Here is a 21,825-nt window from a genome sequence, read left to right as displayed (position 1 = left end):
CTCACTTTTTGTTGTCTTCTTAGAATAGCTTTATATGAAACTTGCTTCCTGTGTTGTGTATATTTTGAAATGTTTTAAATTATTCTGGGCTAATGTTTCACGTAGAAGAGATCAGAGGTTTCAGTTGTTTCTAGGGCTCTTAGTTTTTTTTTTCCCTTAGTTTTGTGGTTGTCGTTGTTGATGATATTTATATGTGAAGAAAATTAGCCATTTACCCATAAAATGTGATACAATTATATTCCCTGGTTTATGTGATTCTTTTTTCTTCATTTATAATGTTTTATTTCCATATAGAATGTGACATTTTTTGGTATTCTAATACATTATTTATGAACATTTTCTCAAATCTGAGATTTTAAGTATGTATTAATATGTATGTATGTATCTGTATCTTCCATGGCATCTTCTAGATCTTTTGGTCATTTGGTGTTTATTTTTTAAATCTTAGATTTGTCTAGAGTTTATTTCCAGGTAGGACAGAACCACCACCCACATGCACTCAGTGTATTAATTTTGGTTAGGTCAACATTTAGCAAACTTTTATTACATCACGTTTTGTTTTCACATTGCATTCAGTTGCATCAGGTATTCTGTCCATTTTTTCTCCTTAAAGAGATCTCTCCTGGAGCCTCGTGTCTAACTCCGTTATGGATAGGCAGCCTCTGAACCTGGTAATAGTAGCTATCACCCTAGAATCATCCTGGGATTCCCTCTGTCTCTTTCCTGTGTTCTCCTCTTCCTTGGTTTATTTCCTCATGGTGCCTGTTGGGAGTATGTGAGAGAAGTGGTGATGCTAGAAGTGATTTTGGAAGGATAATAAAAAGCCAGATCATGAAGAGCCTTGTATGCCGTGATAAGGGATTTTAGCTTCTGTCAAGGGTTGTAGCAACGTTATAGGTGGATAACGTACTTGTTCTTATAGAAGATCACTGTGGCTGCAACTTGTAGAAGAGATGGAAGAAAGCAAAGTTAGACAAAGCCTGATACAGTAATTCAGCAAAGATATAAGGATGCATTGAAATAGGGCAATGACCGCGTGAGTGTTGTTCTCATAGAAACTGGGTATCAGTTGGACACTGGGGAGAGGAAGGAAGAGTCAAGGAGGCTGCTCAGATTTCTGTGTTTGGCTATTGGATTGATGACCCTCAAAGTAGGATTATCATGTTTAGGGTAGGTGCTGAGTTTAGTGTTGAATGTGCAATACGAAGGACTGCACTGTATCCTGGCACCCACATCCACCAGATGTTAACGTTTCACCTTATTTGCTGTATAGTTTCTCTTTATCTTCTACCGTGTTTGTGTGTGTGTTCCTACTCATTTGAGATGAGGTCACAGACCTGATGCTCCTTTACCTCAAATTACTTCACTGAATATTCCCTAAAAAATAAACCATTGATTTAAAAATCAAGACGCTAACATTTATTTAACATAAATAGCTAATCTGGACCTTGTTCAGATTTCGTAGTTGTCCCAGTAATACTTTCTCATGTGAAACACAACTTCTAGATCTTGACTTGCAGTCGGTTATCATGTCTCTCTCGTCTCCTGTACTCTAGAACAGCTTTTCAGTCCATGGCTGGTGGGTATTTGAATGGTTTTGGAACTATGCGTGTGTATGTGTGGGAGCGGTGTTAGTGTGGGAAACAGATGTGTGGTTTTGGTCCTTGGACCACAGTGTATAGATTAGAACTGGGAGTTGACTGTGGGGAAATGGGCTTTCTACTGTCAACTGGCAAGGTGGAAACAGATCTATTACTCAAAGGCACCTTGGCGTTGATGCTGTTTTTCACTCCAGTTGATGAATTAGTTTATTTGGTTCAGGATCTAGGTGAGACCTGATGCCTAGATGCAGATAAGTAGATATATAGATGTATAAATATATCTCCATCTTTAAAGAGAAGAGTTTACACACCTGGCTGTGTAAACTCTTCCTGCCTGACAGTGTAGCACTCAATGTAAAAGGACTTTGGCAAAAAACTGAGCTGGTTACATCTACCTGGGACACACAGCGCCACTGCTGGGTGCTTCCCTCTGTCAAGGACTTTCGGGAACTTACATTCCTGCTCTCTGTAGCCATCTTGCTAATAATACGATTCCATATTTCTGCCTACTTATATTCATTAACCCTGTGTGTGTGTTCCATTTTTTGCATATCAGTAGGCACCTGAAATGATGTACAATCTGTCAGAAGAGACAGTGACACGAATACTTATCAACACTTACTCCTCTGTGTCGTATTAAACCTTTAATTAAAGAGTGTCATAGAAATATAGGTTTTTCTTTTGTGTTCCATATTGGCTGTTGCTTTTATTTTATGTCTGTAGGACCTCAGCTGTGTAGACTAGAGATGTGATTTTGTGTGTGCAGGTTTGCTCAGAAGTTCTTGCCTACGTGCAGTTGTGACTTTCAGTTGTTGTAGGTATTTATTGCCATGCTTCCAGTCATTGTGATGGAGTGGTTAAGAGGCAGGGTTTGCCATCTGCCTGGCCTGGATTTGAATCCAGTTTTGTGAATTGGGGCAAAAGTGCTTAAATTTTCTTTTTCTTTTTCTTTTTTTTTTAAAGAACTTTTATTGAGATACAGTTAACAGACAATAAACAGCATATATTTAGAGTGTACAATTTGGTATCCCAATCTCCCAATTCATTCCCCCCCACCCTCCCCGCTTTCCCCACTTGGTGTCTGTGTGTTTGTTCTCTACCTCTGTGTCTCTATTTCTGCCTTGCAAACCGGTTGATTTGTACCATTTTTCTATAGTCCATATATATGTGTTAATATACGATACTTGTTTTTTTCTTTCTGACTCACTTCACTCTGTATGACAGTCTCTAGGTCCATCCATGTCTCTACAAATATCCCAATTTCATTCCTTTTTATGGCTGAGTAATATTCCATTGTATATATGTACCACATCTTCCTTATCCATTCATCTGGACGTTGATGGACGTTTAGGTTGCTTCCATGTCCTGGCTATTGTAAATAGTACTGCAATGAACATTGGAGTGCATGTGTCTTTTTGAATTATGGTGTTCTCTGGGTATATACCCAGCAGTGGGATTGCTGGGTCATATGGTAGTTCTATTTTTAGTTTTGCAAGGAGCCTCCATACTGTTCTCCATAGTGGCTGTATCAATTTACATTCCCACCAGCAGTGCAAGAGCGTTCCCTTTTCTCCACACCCTCTCCAGCATTTACTGTTTGTAGATTTTCTGATGATGCCCATTCTAACCGGTGTGCGGTGATACCTCATTGTAGTTTTGATTTGCATTTTCAAGATTCCTTTTTGTTTTTAAAATAGGGATAATATTATCAACTCTGCACAGCTTCTTTTCAGGTTTAAATGAGGTCATACATATTAACAACTTGGTATAGGGTGCAGCACAAACAAAAAATGCAAACACAGTAGCTGATAGTATTTTATTTTCTGCCATCGGAGTTGACTGCTCTGTTTATTACATATTTTCTCAAAAAAAAATTCTAATGTCTCCCACAGGATTTTGTCTCTACAATTCTCCGTTTACTGGACAGCCCCTCGACTTCCATCAGAGCAAAAGCCTTTCTGGTTCTTTTATATATTTTGATTCATAATCACGAGATGCTACTGCTCAGCTGCCAAGGAAGGTAAGATTTTCTCTGATGGTTTCGCCAATGACTTCAATTTGACACCTGTTTATTAGCTTCATTAGTAGTCGTTCTTGGCCCCTATGTACCTGGTATTGAACATTTTTTTCCTAGATTTTCCCAAGGGTTTAATGTTTCACCTATCACCTCAGCTTGGAAACACTGAAGCAGGGTGGTGGGAAGTGCCTGGAATTTCCTGGATGTGAGCACAGTTTCCAAGGCAGGTGTTAAAGTTGGCTCTGGTTTGTATCTTCGCGAGGGATTCTTGGTTGGTGGTTTGATCACAGTTGTCACTTGTGTGAGATTCTGGAATGAGTAGCTGGAAACCCAGAGGAGCCAGCCTAGTGAAGCCGAGGCAGAGGCAGGGCCGGCATCTGTGTGTGGACTGGTCTTCGACTGGGCAGACCTCTCGCTGTCTCTGGGTCTCACCTCCTTCCTCTAGGAGGGGAAGCTGTTCTGATGTTACCTCAGGTTCCCTTCATCCTCTGATGCTTCTTGATGAACGTCTTGAACCTGTCCGGTCCGTGCTCTGTTACGTCCCAGAGGAACCTTGAACATATCGTTTACTGTCTATTTCTCGCTCTGGCTTTTCACTTATTGTAGGATCCTAGGGAGATCCTAGAAGTGCTGAGATGGATCTAGATGAGGGACTAGAAGGCTTTCTCCTGCAAACAGGGAGTAAATGTCTTAGGATCTATGGGTCAGGAAGCAAAACTGTGGATGTTATGTATGTACTTCTATTACAAGGGACAAAATAAATTTCCACAATTTTTTTATTGGCATAATAAAAAATACACTACTCCCAATCCATCCCTGGGATGGATTAGCAGATGCAAACTATGATATATAGAATGGATAAACAACTAGGTCCTACTGTATAGCACAGAGAACTATGTTCAGTATCCTGCGATAAACCATTATGAAAAAGAATATACGTGTAACCGAATCACTTTTCTGCACAGCAGAAATTAACAACAATGGAAATCAACTATACTTCAATAAAATTAAAAAAAGGAAAAAATACATACTACTAATAATTGAGTATAATTTTTGTAATCTAGATCTAATAATGAGAAGAATAGAGTTCTTTTCGGGGGGAAGAGATAACAGTTTGCTTAACTGGGGGTCACCGTGAGAGTCCTCATTACTAAATGATTGCAGACGCTCCTGTGGCTTCTGAGCCCCGATGCCATTTTATGCATCTTATCTTTGAAAATGTCTTTTCACACGGATGGGTTCTGCCACATACCAGCATCCGTTCATGGGAACATGACTTTAGTTGAGCATATTCATCAGTTAGGAGGCATTTGTGGTTTTCTGTGAGAGTCTTCCTTGATACCTGCCTTCAGCGTGTCGTATTGCAGGCGAATCCCCTCTAGGTGAAGGTCATGTGGAAGCTCCTAACAGGCCTCCTTTGTTCCCACCTCTCAGGGATCCCTGTCCTTTGCTGTTTTATGTGCAGTGTCCTGATACTGACCTCTCCTATGTGTTGGCTATCTGTGACTTGTTTTAGGTGGGAGGGTGTGGCCTGATCCTGTTAGTCCATCAGGGCCGGAAGCAAGTTGCTCTTGTCTGTTGGTGAAGCCCTCATCGCTGGCTTTGCTGCCTCTCCTCTCTCCTTGTGTCAACTATCATTTTTCTCCAGAGCAAATAATATAGTTTCTCAATAGATGTTTTTCCATCATTTCTTGGACTCACAGTCAGGTCTCCATTTAGTAGCAAGAGTGTCTCTTACACAGTGTGAATCAGCTTTTTTTCTTCCTTCCTCAGTCTCTCCTCATAACATCCTGTTGCGCTGCAGTAACACCCCAGGCTCTGACGGTGGCCTGCTCTGCCCGACTTCATCTCGTCTCTGCCCACCTCTCAGCCCTTGTCTTCTACAACTCCTCCATGCGCCCCCTCCACATCAGCCACACAGTTCTTCTTGTTTTCTGTGCACGCTAACCTATTATACTCCCTTCGGGGGTTCTCTGAGCCCACAGTACACTCCCCCCAGATGTGTGCATGGCTGGCTTCCTCAGCTCATTCAGATTTCTGTTCATTCTAATGGTTAGTACTTCTGAGAGCCACTCTGATCATCCTATCTCAAATCCCCCTCCTAACCCCAACTTGGAAAATATGTAACTGGAAATTGCTGTGATTTCTGTGTCCTTGAGTGAGTAGTTGGAAACTGACTGGTGGGAAGGTGGTGGCCTGAATGCACACCCTGACCCTGACCTCCACTCTGCTCTCTGGAGAGTGTAGGGGTGGGGTGCCTGGAAGGTGAGGCTTAGCCTTGCAGGAGAGGTAAGAGTGGGCACTGTTCTTCCTGTGCTGTGGGGCAGAGGTGATGCCCTATCCTCTAAGCCTGGGGGAGTAGCAGATCTTGGGGCTTCTGTGGGGTCCAAAAGGCGGGTGCTATTTGTGTGTGGTTTTTGAGGCCAGCACTCCCATCCCCGGGGGATCTGGAGCGGGACTGAATTGGGGGCCATTCTGCCCCAGTCTGCAAGGCTGCAGGGAGATGACCTCATTTTCCAGCACTTGGAGAGAACAGGTCCCCCTCCGCACCTGCTTCCTTGCCTGATCAGGTGCAGAGCCGGTGGGGAGGAAGTCTTTAGTGAGCAGAGATTGGTCACAGTCCTCTGAAGGAGACGCTAAAAGTACTCGAAGGAGGAAGAACAAGAACAGGCAGCTCTTACTGAAGCAGAACTAATGGAATAGACAGAATTTTAACAAATAAGGAGTGAAAACTCTATGGAGAGAGAGTTTTCTGAAATTCAGCAGAACTGAAAGAAAATGGCCTCTGCTGGGGATGGCATTTGTGCTTTGAAAGGACACATTGACCCACACAGAGCCTATTACAAAGACACGGGAAATTCATGTGGAAACAATAGGAAACATGGAGTATGGGTCCAAGAGGCCTCACATGCACAATGCCAGGAACTCCAGGAGGAGGAAAGGAACAAACAGATGGAGGAGGGTTTCTCATTGAAGAAATCTCAGTAGTCATCTTCTGCTTGAACAGGCCCTCTTGTGATGCTGTATTAAACTGCAAGTAAAGGAGTTAAAAAGTCACAAAATTGCAAATAGAAAGGGCAAAATGGCTAAGGCAGGTGAGTGTTGCCACCTGTTTTTGTCTTTTGGAAGCTGGAAAGCTGACAGATGAACGCTCATTGATTTAGCAGAATGGAGATACCTGAGATCTGTTAGTGTCTGCAGAGGGAAAGGCTAGGGGGGAGACATGACCACTGCCTGGCAGGACTCTGGAAAGGTTGGGAAGGGGAGGTGTGAATGTGCCTTTGAAGGCAGTGGTGAGAGGGAGGTGAGACTCAAGATAGGAGGACTGATGGAAATTTGCATGGAGATTTGGTTCCCAGCCCTGAACATCCAGGACACTCCGCCTCTTCCACTGAAGCAGGAGACTTGAGATGTATTCGGGGTGGTTTGAATGGGAAAGGCTGCAGTTGTGGGGTTTGAGACAGATCAGGGGGAGGTGAGGTGCTTTGCGAGATCCTCTAATGAGGATCGTAGAAAAGACTGCTTACTCTCAAGGGTGAGGACCTGTGCCCTCTACCCCTCCTTGGCTTGCAGGCTGTTGACCAGAGATTGGAAATTCATCTCAGGAAAGCTGATCCGTCCCCAGTAAGAGCCCCACAGGAGCTGACGTTTGGGTGTCCCCTACTGTAGCTTGGGAAACCTTGCCTGATATTCCTGTGTTGGAGCCCATCAATCATAAGCCCCGCTCCTGCACACAGACCTTCCAACAATACTTTAGTGCATCCTCTTAAAATATAAATGAACAACCAAGATTCACCAGATATTTAAGGAAACGTGGAACTCTAACATGGAGCTCAGAAGCCACAACTCACCAACAGATAAAAGGACTCAGCAGAAACAGAGACTAAAGTTATACACAGACAGTTCATGGAAAAAGGAATGAGGATGACTCTTAAACCTGTGAGTAAGCGCTAAATCTTCCTCATTATAAGAAGAAAGCACATCATTACTCGTCATTACAAGAGAAACTACACTGAATACTGTTTCTCCCTCAATACATTGGCAGTGTCTGAAAAATATTCTGTTGGAGAGGCTGTGGAGAAGCCGGGACTGTCGTATATTGCTGGTGGGAATGCAAAATAGTATAACTACTATGAAGAGGAATTTGGCAATGTCTAGAAATATTATGTATTTTTACCCTTTGTCCCAGCCATCTCACTTCTAGGATATAATGTCCAAAGATCTGTTATTAGAAATGAAATGACACATGCATGAGGCAGTATTTGTTATAGTAAAAAACTGTAAACAGCAGACTGGCTGGAGAATTGTGGGCACTTCTGTGTTAGTTACCTCTTCCTGCCGTAACAAATTACCACAAACTCAGCGGTTTAAGACAACACACGTGTATTAATCTGACATGTGTGGGTCAGGAGTCCAGGCTCTTTGCAGCTGGACCCTCTGCTCACGTCTCACAGGGCTGAAGTGCAGGTGTTGGCCGGTGCTGCAGTTCTCTTCTGAGGCAGGGGTCTTCTCCAAGCTCACTGATTGTTGGCAGAGTTCATCTTCTTGCAGCTGTAGCACCAAGGTCCCCATTTCCTTTCTGGTTTTTGTGGGACTAGAGGCTGTCCTTCCTCTCCACCCGCGATCCACAGCAGAACTATTTGCTTTCTTCCTGGTGGCCAGTAGGAGCACTTTTTATACCTTGAATCCTTTCCACCCAACTCAGATGTCTTTGACCTCACTCTTCTGCCACCAGAAGTAGAAGACTCTGCTTTTAAAGGTTTCAGCTGATTGGGTTAGGCTCATGCAGATAAGCTTCATAATTTGAGGGTAATTGAATTGGGACTTTAATTTACATCTTTCAACTCCCTTCCCTGTAGTGCTTAGATTGGTGTTTGTACAGCCAGGGGAGTGGGAATCTTGGGAGAGGGACGTCTTTAGGATTCTGCCAGACGCAATGCCCACGACGGGGGACTCTGCAGCTCTGAGGATGAACAAGGAGGCTCTCTGTACGCAGCCGTGGAGTGACCTCCAAGACATCAAATTATCCTGACAGAGGCAAGGTGCAGAACAGTACTTAGAGTATACTACCTTTTGTATAAGAAAGAGGGAGACAAGGAAGGGAGGGAATATGGGGAAATGTGTATAAAAACAGATGATTGAACTTGGTGTACCCCCCCAAAAAAAATAATAAATAAATTAAAAAAAAAAAAAAGGAGAGAGATTAAAAAAAAAAAAGGGAGAAAACAGCAGAGATAAATGCATTTATTAATACTTTCAAAAAGAAAGAAGGATAAATTAAAAATGAACAAAATGGCATTTTATGGGGAGGGGAAGGGAATAGAGAGCAGTGGTAGGGATGAAAGCTCCACTTCTCTGAATGTACCTGTTTTATGATTTAGATTCAAGAGCTGGGTGAATGGTTTTATATAATTAGAAATAAAATTAACTAAAAATGATAAAAATAAAGCATTCTCTAAGTATTGACAAATAATCTGGTATCAAGTTTGTGACGTAACTCTCCACAGAAGCGACACTGAAGTGTTTACAGAACACTGTGTTTGGCAGCACAGTTGATCCTTGAACAACAGGGGGGTTGAACTGTGCAGGTCCACTTACATGCGGATTTTTTTCAATAAATGCGGACAGTACTACAATGTGTGGTTGGTTGAATCCTCAGATGCGGAACTGCGTGAATACTGAGAGCTGCCTATGGGATTTGAGCATCCATGGATTTTACTTTCCACAGCAGGTCCTGGAGCCTATATTCTATTCTATTGGGATATATCGCTATTTCAAGGACTAAAAAACCCCATTAAGAAATCTTAAACTGTGTTCCTGTCAGTGTTACTGTATTGCTGTTGACATATATTTACACGTATGTATACATATGCATGTGTGAAAGAGAAAGGTAGTAATTATGCAATGGAAAATTGCAATTTTTAAGATTTTCAGCATAAAAGAAAACATACGATTATAAAAGTAAAATCCTGTCATCCTTAATTTAAATCAAATATATCAGGATGAACTCATGATTTATTCTTTTTTTTAAAGAAATTGTTTATTTTATAGTTTTATCTACCGAAAATCCACGCAGATTTTAATCCCCAAATGCCATTTTCCACTAAAAGGAGCCATGGCCCCTCTGTAAACAGCCTGTTGGTCTTGGGCACGGTTATACATTCAGAGACGGACACGTTGAGCCTGGGGCATGTTGTCATTCTTGAAAGCAAAGACATTACCAGAAACTGTTAAGATCATGTCAAAAGAACATAAGAGCCAACTTGAAGGAGCTTCTAGTGGCCCAAGATGGAATTTTGGGCATTAAAAGGAATAAAGACTGCAATATACTAAAACATCAGTGTGAAGAAAGTTGAGTTCATGATTATATTGAAAAAACAAACAACAGTTATCAGTCCCAATTTAGAAAATTGCTCAGTCATGCAATCATCCTGAAAATTGTTCAATAAAGGAACAAAATCAGTATTTATCCATCGTTTAACATACAGGGTAATCAAATACCTGATTAGGCAAAGTTTATGGAAGTTTCATAGCTAATAAATACCAGAGAAACCATAGAATTAGGAAATCTGCATTTTGCAACCCTTACACTCATAAATAGAATTATTTTTTATATTTTATTTTTTATTATTTTTTTTAGAATTATTTTTTTTAAAAAGTAATGAACATTTTAATAAATCTTTGGATATATGCGTTAATATTTCTCTTGGGTTAAATTCCTAGAAGTGGAATTGCTGGGTCTTACAGTAGATGTATGTTTAACTTTTTAAGAAACAACAAGCAATTTTCCAAAGTAATTGTGCCTTTTTATATTCCCACCAGAGTGTACGAGAATTCCAGTATTTCCACATCCTTGCCAACTCAGTGTGGTCATTCTTTTTAACGTCAGCGATTCTAATAGGTGTGTAGTTCTATTTCATTGTGGTTTTAAATTGCATTTCCCTAATGACGTATGATTTAGAGCATCTTCTCATGTGCTTGTCATCTCTTTATCTTTCTTCCTGAAACATATGTTCCAGTCTTCTGCCCTTCTATAAAAATGGGTTGTTTTCCTAATGAGTTTTGAGAGTTTTAAAAAAATATAGTTAAGATTCAAGTCTTTTATCAGATATATGGCTTACATATATTTTGTCTCAGTCAGTGGCTTGTTTCTTGTCTTATTCTCTTAACAGTATCTTTCAAAGAACAGAAATGTCCAGATGTAAACGGGTAAACAAATTGTGGCATATTTATGCAAGGGAATACTTAGAGGTGACTGCTTAGTGGTAAATATTTTTTAAGAACTGAAAGATTTCATCCTAGTTGTAAGGTAATAAGCGAATCAGCCATTTCACCGATGCAGACAGAAGATGGGAGATACTGGATTGGAGAAAAGCGACTTTTTTTTTTTACCCATAGCAGACAGCATGAGGGTCATGTTTGAATTGGTTCTCCTTGACTCCCAAGTCCTGTGGTGGTGGAGGAGCAGGCTGGATGCAGGTCCAGGCAGATGCTGTGCACACGTGAAGCAGTTTGTGTCACTGCTGAGGAGCCCCGTGATGAGGAAGCCCCTAGTTTTACAAGGGGTGCTGACAAGCCTGCCCAACCTTTACTCCCAGAAGGAGATGTTATCTTTATTATCCTTGTTGGGAAATAAGTCTGCCCTACTCCTGGAGGGAGACATTTTATTTCCCAAAGCTGTTTGCTATACAAACATCGACAAAAAGATAGTTGGGAACAAAAGCTGTCAGTGTCTCTTCACAAGACATGCAGAAATGCAAGAGACCCATGGAGAATTTTCTTCCAACACTGTTGATATGGTAACTCCTGGTTTTCTGTTTTAAGAAACTGGTGAACTGTTTTGCAGGGTCAGCTGAACCGTTTTACATCCCCACCAGCAATGTACGAGTGTTCCAGTTTCTCTACATTCTTGCCAGTGTTTGATGTTGTTACTGTTTTTATTTTAGCCATTCTAAGAGATGTTTGGTGATATCACATTGTGGCTGTAATTTGCATTTTCTTAATTGCTAATGATATTGAACATTTTTTATGTGCTTATTTTCTTACTGTATATCCTACTCAGTGAAATGTCTGTTCATGTCTTTTGCTTGTTTTCAGATTAATTGTTTTTGCTCTTGAGTTTTTGAGCATTCTTTATAAATTTTAGACATGTGTCCACCATCATATGATTTGCAAATATTTTCTCCCAGTGTGTAGCTTAGCTTTTATTCCTCTTAACAGTTTTTCTCAGAGCAAAGGACTTTTGTTGTTGTTGTTGAGGTCCATTTTATTAGTTTTTTCTTTCATTCCTTTCATTTCAAGTCTCAGAACTCTATGTAGATCCCAGAGATTTTCTGCAATGTTTTTTCTAAAATTTTCATGTTTATACACTGTTGTTCATTTTGAGTGAATTTGCATATAAAATGTGTGTGCGTGTGTGTATGAGTTTTGAATCCTACAACCTTGCTGAACTCACTGATCTGTTCTAGGTGTTTTTTTGTTTTTGTGGATTTGGGGAGATTTTCTATATAGACAATAATGTCATCGGTAAAAATGGACCATTTTTTTTCCTTTCCAATCTGTATACCCTTTGTTTCTTTTTCTTGGCTTATTGAAGTGGCTAGAACTCCCAGCGCTCTGCTAAGTAAGAATGATGAGAGCAGATGTCCTCACTTTGTTTCTGATCTCAGCGAGAAAGCGCTCACCTTCTGCTGCTAAGTCTGTGTTAACTGTAGTTGTTTTGTGCATGCTCTTTATCGTTTGGAGGGAAGTTCCCTCTATCCCCGTCTTCTGTTCACAGTTTGCTGAGAGTTTTTTCTTTAATCATAGAGGGTGTTGGATTTTGTCAAATGCATTTTCTGCACCAATTAATATGACAAAATGATTTTTTCTTTTATAGCCTGTTGATACAGTGCATTAAATTAACTGGTTTTCAAATGCTAAACCAGCCTTGAACACCTAGAATAAATTCCGCTTGGTCACCATGTATAATTCCTTCATGCACGACAGGATTTGATTTGCTAATATTTTGTTGAAAAGCTTTACACATAAGTTCGTGAAAGATATTAGTCCATACTTTGCTCTCTCCCTCCCTCCTCCTTTGTCTCCCTTCCTTCCTTCCTTCCTTCCTTCCTTCCTTCCTTCCTTCCTTCCTTCCCGCCCTCCTGCCCTCCCTTCTTCCCTCTCTCCCTTCCTCTCCCTGCCTCCTTTATTCCCTTCCTTCATTCCTTCCTCTTTCTCTGGTTTAAGTATAATACTAGCCTCATAAAATGAGTTTGGGTATGTACCTACCTCTTCTATTTTCTGGGGGAGATTGTATAACATTGTATAAAATTTAAATGTTTGGTAGATTGCTTCAGGGAATCCATCTGGGCCTGAAGATTTTTTTAGGGGGAGGATTTTAACTACAAACCCAATTTCTTTAGTGATTACAGAGCTATTCAGATTATTAATTTTGTTCTGGTTGAGTTTTGGTAGTTTATGGTTTTCAAGGAATTTGTCCATTTTTTCTATGTTGTTGAGTTTATGAAAATAGTTTTTCTAGTATTCTATTTTTTTTTTTTTTTACTTTTTTCCCCCCATCTTTATTGGAGTATAATTTCTTTACAGTATTATGTTTCTGCTGTACAACAAAGTGAATCCGCTATATGTATACATATATCCCCATATCGCCTCCCTCCCACCCACCCTATCCCACCCCTCTAGGTCATCACAAAGCATCGAGCTGATCTCACTGTACTCTGCAGCAGCTTCCCACTAGCTATTTTACATTTGGTGTGTAAATATGTCAGTGCTACTCTCTCACTTCATCACAGCTTCCCCTCCCTCCCTCTGTCCTTAAGTTCATTCTCTACATCTGCGTCTTTATTCCTGCCCTTCCACTAGGTTCATCAGTACCATTTTTCTAGATTCCATGTATATGCGTTAGCATATGGTATTTGTTTTTCTCTTTCTGACTTACTTCACTCTGTATGACAGACTTTAGGTCCATCCACCTCACAACAAATAACTCAATCTTGTTCCTTTTTATGGCTGAGTAATATTCCATTGTATATATATATGCCACATCTTCTTTACCCATTCATCTGTTAATGGACATTTAGGTTGCTTCCATGTCCTGGCTATTGTAAATAATGCTGCAGTGAATATTGTGGTCATGTATCTTTTTGAATTATGGTTTTCTTAGGGTATATGCCCAGTATTCTCTTATTTTTTAAGTGCTGAAGGATCTTTAATGATAGCCCTTTTCATTCCTGATTTTGGTGATTTGTGCCTCCTCTCCTTTCTTTTTTTTTTTTCCAGTCTTACAAAGATTATCAATGTCCTTTTTAAAAAAGTAGCTTTTTGCTTCATTAATTTTCTTTACTGTTTTTCTCTTTTTAGTATCCTTAATTTCTTCTCTAATTTTTATCATTTTTTTCCTCTCCTTACTTTAGGCTTGTTTTGCTCTTCTTTTTAGTTTTCTAAATTAGAAACTGAGAGCACTGATTTGAAAACTTTTCTCTTTGTAAAAGGTCTCATGTAGATTTAGTGGGTGAGTCTCCTTTATAGCAACACTTTTGCTGCTTTTGTACATATTTTGTTATATTGTTAAACATTTTTACTTTAGTTCTATATATCTTTTAAAATTTCCCTTGAAACTTCCTTTTTGATTCATTGATTATTTAGAAATGTGTTGTTTACTTTTCAGATGTTTAGAGATTTTCTATTGTCACTTTATTTCTAGTTTGATTTTATTATGGTCAAAGAATACTCTGCATGAGTCCAGTTTTTAAAAATTTGTTGAGGTTTGTTTTATGGTTTAGTGTATGTTTTATTTTGGTGAATGTTCTATGGGTGCTTGAAAAGGGTTCTGCTACTTGTTGGGTGAAGTGTTCTTTATGAAAGTCAATTAGATCCTCTTGTTTCATTGTGTTGTTTAGCTACTCTGTGTTCTTACTAGTTTTTATTTCTAATATTTCTATCAATATCTGAAAGTAGGATATTGAAGTCTGCATTTATATTGTGGATTTGTCTGTTTCTCTTTTCAGCTGTAGCAATTTTTTTTTTTATAAATTTATTTTATTGTCTGTTCGGTCTTCGTTGCTGCACATGGGCTTTCTCTAGTTGCAGTGAATGAGGGCTACTCTTCGTTGTGGTGTGTGGGCTTCTCATTGCAGTGGCCTCTCTTGTTGCAGAGCACAGGCTCCAGGCACGTGGGCTTCAGTAGTTGTGGCACATGGGCTCAATAGTTGTAGCTCACGGGCTCTAGAGCACAGGCTCAGTAGTTGTGGCACACAGGCTTAGTTGCTCCGCGGCATGTGATATCTTCCTGGGGCAGAGCTTGAACCTGTGTCCCCTGCATTGGCAGGTGGATTCTTACCCACTGCACCACCTCGGAAATCCCAGCTGTAGCAATTTTTATTTAATGTCTTTGGAGATCCATTGTGTCTTTGGTGCATACTAATTTAGGGTTGTTGTGTCTTTCCTGGTGGATAAAATGCTTTTGTCATTATGTAAGTTCCTCTCTGTTTCTAATAATTTTCTTTTCTCTGAAGTCTACTTTATCTAGTATTGGTATAGCCACTCTGCCTTTATTTTAAATTAATTTTTTCATTTTATAGTTGCCAATCTTTTACTTCAAACCTACCTTTTCATTTCATACATATGAAGTAAGTTTATTCTAGACAACGTAGTGGAATCATGATTTTGTATCTACTCTGCCAATCTGATTTTTAGTTGGTATATTTGGACCATTTACAGGTAAGGTGATTATTAAATCTGACATTTTTTCTCTGTTTTCTCTACTTTTCTTATCTAACCTTCCTGTGGGTATTTGAGCACATGTAGGATTCTTTGATTTATTTATAGTACTTTTGAGTATGTCACTTTGGATAATTTCCTTAAAGGTTGCTCTTACTGTTGAAATATACATAAGTAACTTAGTTTATTGGTTTCAGTGCTTTACTGCTTTGAGTGAAGATGAAGACCTTGTTTCCATTTATTCCCCCACTTAAAGGATAATTGTTTTAACTATGTTCTCTACATATGTTGAGCACTTTATCAGATGGGTTATAATTTTTGCTTTAAGTATCAAATATTGTTTGAGAAACTCTTGAAAGTACATTAGACTATTAACAAATTCCCCTAATTTTACCCATTCTGATGTTATTCTTTACTTTTTTTATATTCTTAGCCTTATGTTAACATTCTCTTTATGATTAGAGAACTTTCATCTGCTTTTCTTTAAGGACAGGTTTGCTGTAAAGGAATTGTTATTTTCCCTTTCTGAGAAATCTTTATTTTCCCTTCATTCCTGAAACATATTTCATTTTCACTGCAGTTAATTTAAAACTTGTGGTTGACAAGGTTTTTTTTGTTTTGTTTTTAGTCCTGAAAAATATTCTACTTTCTTCTGGCCCCCATAGTTACATATGAGACATCTTTTATTTCAGTTGGTGTTCCTTTATGAGTGATGGGCCATTTCTCTCCAGCTGTCTTAAAGATATTTTCTTTGTCTTTAGGATTTAGAAGTTTAATTGTAATATGTCTTTGGTGTGGATTTCTTTGTGTTTCTCCTATTTTGAGTTTGTTTAGCTCTTTGAATTTGCAGATTTCAGTCCTCTGTTAAGTTTGGGTTTTTCAGGCATTATTTCTTCAAATATTTTTTCAGTCCTATTCTTTTTCTTCTCCCCTTCTTGGATCCTGATGATACAAATACAAGGTGTTTTGTTATTGTCTGATGGGTACATGAGACTTTTCCTCTCTTTCTTTAGGCTATTTTTACCTGCTTTTCAGATATTGTAAATTCAGTTAATCTGTCCTTAAGTTCACTGGTCATGTTTTCTGTCACCTGCACTCTGTTATTAAGCCTATTCATTGACTTTTTAATTTTGGTTAGTTTTCTGTAGTTTACATTGGTTATTTTAAAAACTTTTTTCCCCTGAAATTTTCAGTTCTTTCATTGGTTTTCAGACAATTTGAAACATTTTTATGATGGCTGATTAAAAATTCTTATTAGATCCTTCTAGCATCTGGTTCATATCAGTGTCAGCGTCTGTTGATTGTCTTTTTTGATTCATGTTGTGGTTTTCCTGATTCTTGCTATGATTTGTGGTTTTAAAAATTATATCCCTGGGTGTTTTGCCTATTATCTTAGACTGTGTCTTCACCTCAACTCGGTGTCGTTAAGTCTTGTTGTTGCTAGGTGAGGTGTGGAGGTCTAGCTTGTCACCAGACCCCACCGATAACTAACCTGGTAGGGGAATCAGGTTACTGTTTACTTCTCCTTGTTGGGGAATGGAAGGTCACCTTGCTGCTCAGACTTACTGTAGCTGTCCCTGCAGGGAAACTGGAGAGTGGCTTGCTTGGCTGGGCAGGAAGATTCAGCTGCCTCCTCAGTCTTATAGATACCATGCCTACGGGGAATCAAGTCATTGTTGCCTGCTTGCACCAGGTGGAGGACAGAAGATGAACTTCCTGTTTGGCCTTGCCCACATCTCCCAGCTGGGGAATTTTGGAGTAGGCTACCTGCTTGGGGTGGAGGTTGAGGTGGAAGATCTACTCTCAGATTGGCTCTGCTGAAGAGCCTCTCATCAAGAGCCCACGATAACCTTTGCTACATTATGAAACTGTAGAGGAGGGAGAGGTTGTATGCAGTTTTCCATTGGTGTTTTGCCAGCATAGGGCAGGTATTTTCAGAAAAGTTTTCAATTAGGCCATCGTTTTACTGGTTCTTCAGCTGGGAGGAAAGAGGCTTTTTATTTTGGGGGCCAGTTCTGGGTTGGAGGCTCTGTAGCAACCTTTCCCAAATAGATGAGAGGCAGGCAGTAAGGAAACTGAGGAGACGCACTGTCATGCTGCTGCCCAAGTCCTCCATTTTCTAGACAGTCTGTCTTCTTCCTTCCACTATTCTGAGTCTTCCTATGCTTGTTTTTATATTGTATCCAGGGACTTTTAGTTATAAGAGGGAGGACCTGGGAGGAATGGGGCTACTCCATCTTGCCATAACTGGAAATCAAAAGTCACTTTTAAACATTGCTTGTGGAAACAGAAATTGCTGCAGCTTTTCAGAGAGTAATTCAGCAGCATCTATGATTATTAATAATAAAACTTTGGTTCTAACAGATCCGTACTTGGTGTTTAGCTGTTAGAAATAGAAATATGAATTATTCAGGATACATGCGTGAGGATGTCCAATGTAGCATTGTTTCTAGTGGTCAGTACCTGGGAGTATAGTTAATACCCATAGGTATTGAAATGCTTCAAACAATGATGATATAGCTATAATATGATATATATATATATAATATCATATATAATATATAAAATGAGTCATTTGATTAACTTAGAAGTATGTTAAAAAATGAAAGCAGAATTGTATGTTAATTATGAAGTTATTTTTATAAAACAACATGTAAAGATGGCAAAACTCTCCTATTTGTATCTATTTGCATAGACATGTTTAGAAAGAAAAACGTGTATGGAAGGATAATAGCAAATTTGTTACCTGAGGAAAGTGGGACTGGGAGATTGTTATCTTTATTCATTCTTATTTTTACCCTTATATAATAAGCATGTTTCACTTATTATAATTACACGTTTCACCTGTAATTAAGAAAAACATATAATGAAGTGAAAAAAAATCTAAATTGTTAGCAGTAGGCACCAGCTGGTCTTGAAGGATTAAGGGACTCTTTAAGGCAGTCAAAACTCAAATTTGTGTAGGCTTTGTGGATTAACATTAGTAATATAAATTACTCTCAAAAGCACATGGGTGGCCAGTCCAGACTGTGGAAGAATGGTACTTGTTCCCTTTTGTTTCGCAGCCTGGGTGTTACATTAGTGTGCATATAAAATGCAACGTTGAATATAAAGGTATGCTTAAGGGAGGCAGACGCCAGGTTAGAGAGACGTTAAGATTCTCCCTGATGAGTTTGTATAGAAAACTGTTCTCCCTTCCACACCTGTGCCTTGGACCTGCCCTAGCAGCTGGGTTTCTGAGCTCACAGTGATGTTGCCTAAGAACTGAAACCTCACATCAAGGGCCCATGATAACCTTCGCTACATTATGTAGCTATTTTTTCCTGCTTACCATCATCACTGTCAGCCTTGCATGGATTAAATTCCAGCCCATTGTCTATGATGTCAGTTCTCACATCCTTCTAGCATGACAGGCAGTGAAACCGCGCGGTCAGGATCCGATAAAAATGATGCTAGCCCCCAAAGGGCCACCCATTTCGCCAAATGGCTTCATACGCATATTGAAAGTGACGGGAGATAAAACAGGGTCTTGTGTGTCTCTAGAAATAATAACCCTTTGAGGGGATGCATGGTCTTGTAAGTTCATTGTGTAGGTTTGCTGTGAGCCTGAAATGTCAGTGCCTCCTGTTGGATCAGGTTTTCCTGGAGGCTTTTTTCCCTTCCCCATAGTGTTGCTATTAATATGGTAATCGGTGGGGGGGAAATCTGCTTTGATCTTAAAAGAAAGGTGGTTTTTTTTTTTTTTTTTTGAGGAAACATTTACTCTATATAATTGGTTAACTGTGTGGGAAAAAATTATTTTCTCAGCTTACACCGTACAAAAGTCAATTCCAGATGGATTAAAGAATTATATATGAGAGAAACTATAAACAGCTGGAAGAAAATGTTTAAATATGGGCAAGAAGAGCTTTTCTGAGCAGAAAAGCAATGAAAGAAACCATAAAAGGAGATACTGATAGTTTGGCTATATATAGTTTAGAAACTTTTATATCCCCCGCAAATAGTAAATAAAATTTCATGCTAAGAAAATCTGTAAATTTTTGTATCATATATAACAGAGTTAATCCATGTACTGTAAAGAGATTCATAAAGATATTCAGCCTCAAGACTAATCGGAGAAATGCAAATCGAAACGATAACCAAATACTGTTTCTATCCATCATAATGTCAGATTAACGGAAAAGAAAAAAACCTTCCACTGTCTTACATCTGAAGTATACTTAGAGGGGCAACTTTTAACCAGTAGATGAGGTTACCTTTTGAGGGCATTTAAAAACGTGTATCATGAATCCTTATGATTCAGAAGTTCCACTGTTATAAATAAACTTGCATCACAGATTTGTACTCTTCTGGGGATGTCAAGTACCTGAAGGATCTGAACCAGACTTTCCTTGGTTGTTTAGGTTTTCGTTCACTTTAGCTATTAGATGTGGAAGTACCTTGAGGCTCTTCAGAGGTCTCCTGGGTTCTAGTAGCCCCTGCCTGCACTGTTTGGCAGCAACGTAATATTCCCTTGGTGAGCGTGATCACTCACTCTTAATCAGTAGAGTAATCCTTTTCATCCCCCAAAATGGAATTGCTGCTACGTCCACTGGTGGAAACCCTTCTTCCTTGGAACCATTCCAGCAGAGCTCAGGGTCATGGAGACTGGAAGTAAAAATCTTGTGAGTAAACTATTAGGTATGATAGAGGCAGTCACTCCCACTTCTACCCCTTGATTACCAGACCTGTGTGTTTTGACTCTGGGGGAGGCAAAAGGATGTATTTTTTTGGCAGATTCAAAGCATACACTTCGTTGCTATAAGATAGGACCCGGTTTTTCGTTGTGTTGTTTCCCAGCTGGCAGCATCGCTGAGTTTGCAGTCAGCCATTCCTCCTTTCAGTCAAGCCAGGTGCCTCTGGGTGATGGGGTATTTGCTGATCAGCACATTTAATGGACTTGAGTATATTACCACACTGCTTTTGCTATTAAAAAGTTCCTTGATCAGATATAGTGTTACATTGATTTATATGATAAATAAGGCATTTCTTAAGTCTGTACTTAGTGGCTCTGGCAGAAGCATGTGGCAGGGAAAGCAAATCCATATTCAGGGTATAACTATTCCAGCGAGGAGGATTCACTGCCCATTTCATACGCCAGCCTGTTGCTAGATGACTGGCTGATCCCCTCAGGATACGGGGCCAGACTGGGGGCTCAGTACTGCTTTCTCATGTTGGCTGGAGTGGCAGTGTCTAGGTGATCGTTGATGAGGAGCATTCGTTTTTTTTTTAAAATAATTAATTAATTTGTTGGCTCCGTTGGGCCTTCATCACTGTGCACAGGCTTTCTTTAGTTGTGGCGAGCTGGGGCTACTCTTCGTTGCAGTGCGCGGGCTTCTCACTGGGTCACCTTCTCTTGTTGCGGAGCATGGGCTCTATGTGTGTAGGCTTCAGGAGTTGTGGCACATGGACTCAGTAGTTGTGGCTCACGGTCTCTAGAGTGCAGGCTCAATATTGTGGCGCATGGGCTTAGTTGCTCCACGGCATATGGGATCTTCCCGGACCAGGGATTGAACCCGTGTCCCTTGCATTGGCAGGCGGCTTCTTAACTTCTGTGCCACCAGGGAAGTCCCGATGAGGAGCAATCCTTGTGCTGAGCCCATGTATAGCCTCTATCATTGCCAGCATGGCCACTCTGGTTGTGGACCCATGAGCAAGCCCTGGGGTGGCTGGAGAAAGAGCCTTGACTGCCATCTGCAGGATGTCTTCTTATCTGCCTGATTACTGAGAGGCTCCTCTGAAGTAGATGTCCTTTAGTGGGCACCACATGGTACACAAATGTCATCATGGTTTGTGCCCATTCTGAGATGTCCTCTCACACACCCCGGAACTTCTTGTCACCAGTCTTCAGCTCCTGTTCTGAGTCCCTGACCATCCTACTAAGCTGTTAGCCAGTGCCCCTGAGTCAGCCCGCACCTGTACTTTCAGCCACATCTCAGGTTAAACATAAGGTAAAACAAAATGTGTTGTCTGAGGTTGTGCTAACTGGGAGGGTTTCCTTTTCAGGGACTCGTCTGATGTTGTTTGTCATGCTGGCAGTGGTCTACTTTGACTTGGTGCCAACATGTTGTACTGCACCATTCACTAACCAGGCTCAGTGCTTTTCCTCTTCAGTCCACTGCTTATAAATAACTCTTAATCAGGATCAAGAGAGGGGAGACAGTGCTAAAGAGAATGTGTCGAAGGACTGTGCTACCTACTCATTCAGCTTACCATTACCTTCTGGACCTGTTCAGGCTCCTCTCTGATACTGATGACTCTGCTTGCTGATGGGTTACTGCTGCTACGTGCCCAACCCTAGTGGCTTGGTGCATCCGCTTAGTGATCGGTTACTCATGTCACGTGGTCATTTGATATCAGTAGCCATGTTCATCCTCTGTCAGGAGCTGTTTCTCAAATGAATAGTCATCTGCAGATGAGAATATGGCTTTGCTCTAAAACCCTGGC

General features: G+C 40.1%; 1 protein-coding gene across 11 annotated transcripts in view; it reads left to right on the top strand.

The window, feature by feature from the left end:
- ULK4 (unc-51 like kinase 4) overlaps positions 1 to 21,825 on the top strand; it is a 559,288-nt gene that overhangs the window by 128,843 nt on the left and 408,620 nt on the right. For all 11 annotated transcript variants that reach the window (XR_009048679.1, XR_009048678.1, XR_009048680.1 and 8 more), the window contains one exon: positions 3,494 to 3,621. Coding sequence is in view for 8 of the 11 variants with exons in the window: in XM_057704482.1 (XP_057560465.1) it covers positions 3,494 to 3,621 (128 nt within the window). In the remaining 3 variants the exon portion in view is untranslated. The remainder of the gene's footprint in view (positions 1 to 3,493; positions 3,622 to 21,825) is intronic.

This window comes from Hippopotamus amphibius, chromosome 13 (genome assembly GCF_030028045.1).
Source record: "Hippopotamus amphibius kiboko isolate mHipAmp2 chromosome 13, mHipAmp2.hap2, whole genome shotgun sequence".
NCBI classification, from domain to species: domain Eukaryota; kingdom Metazoa; phylum Chordata; class Mammalia; order Artiodactyla; family Hippopotamidae; genus Hippopotamus; species Hippopotamus amphibius.
This window is presented reverse-complemented; position numbering and strand designations above follow the sequence as displayed.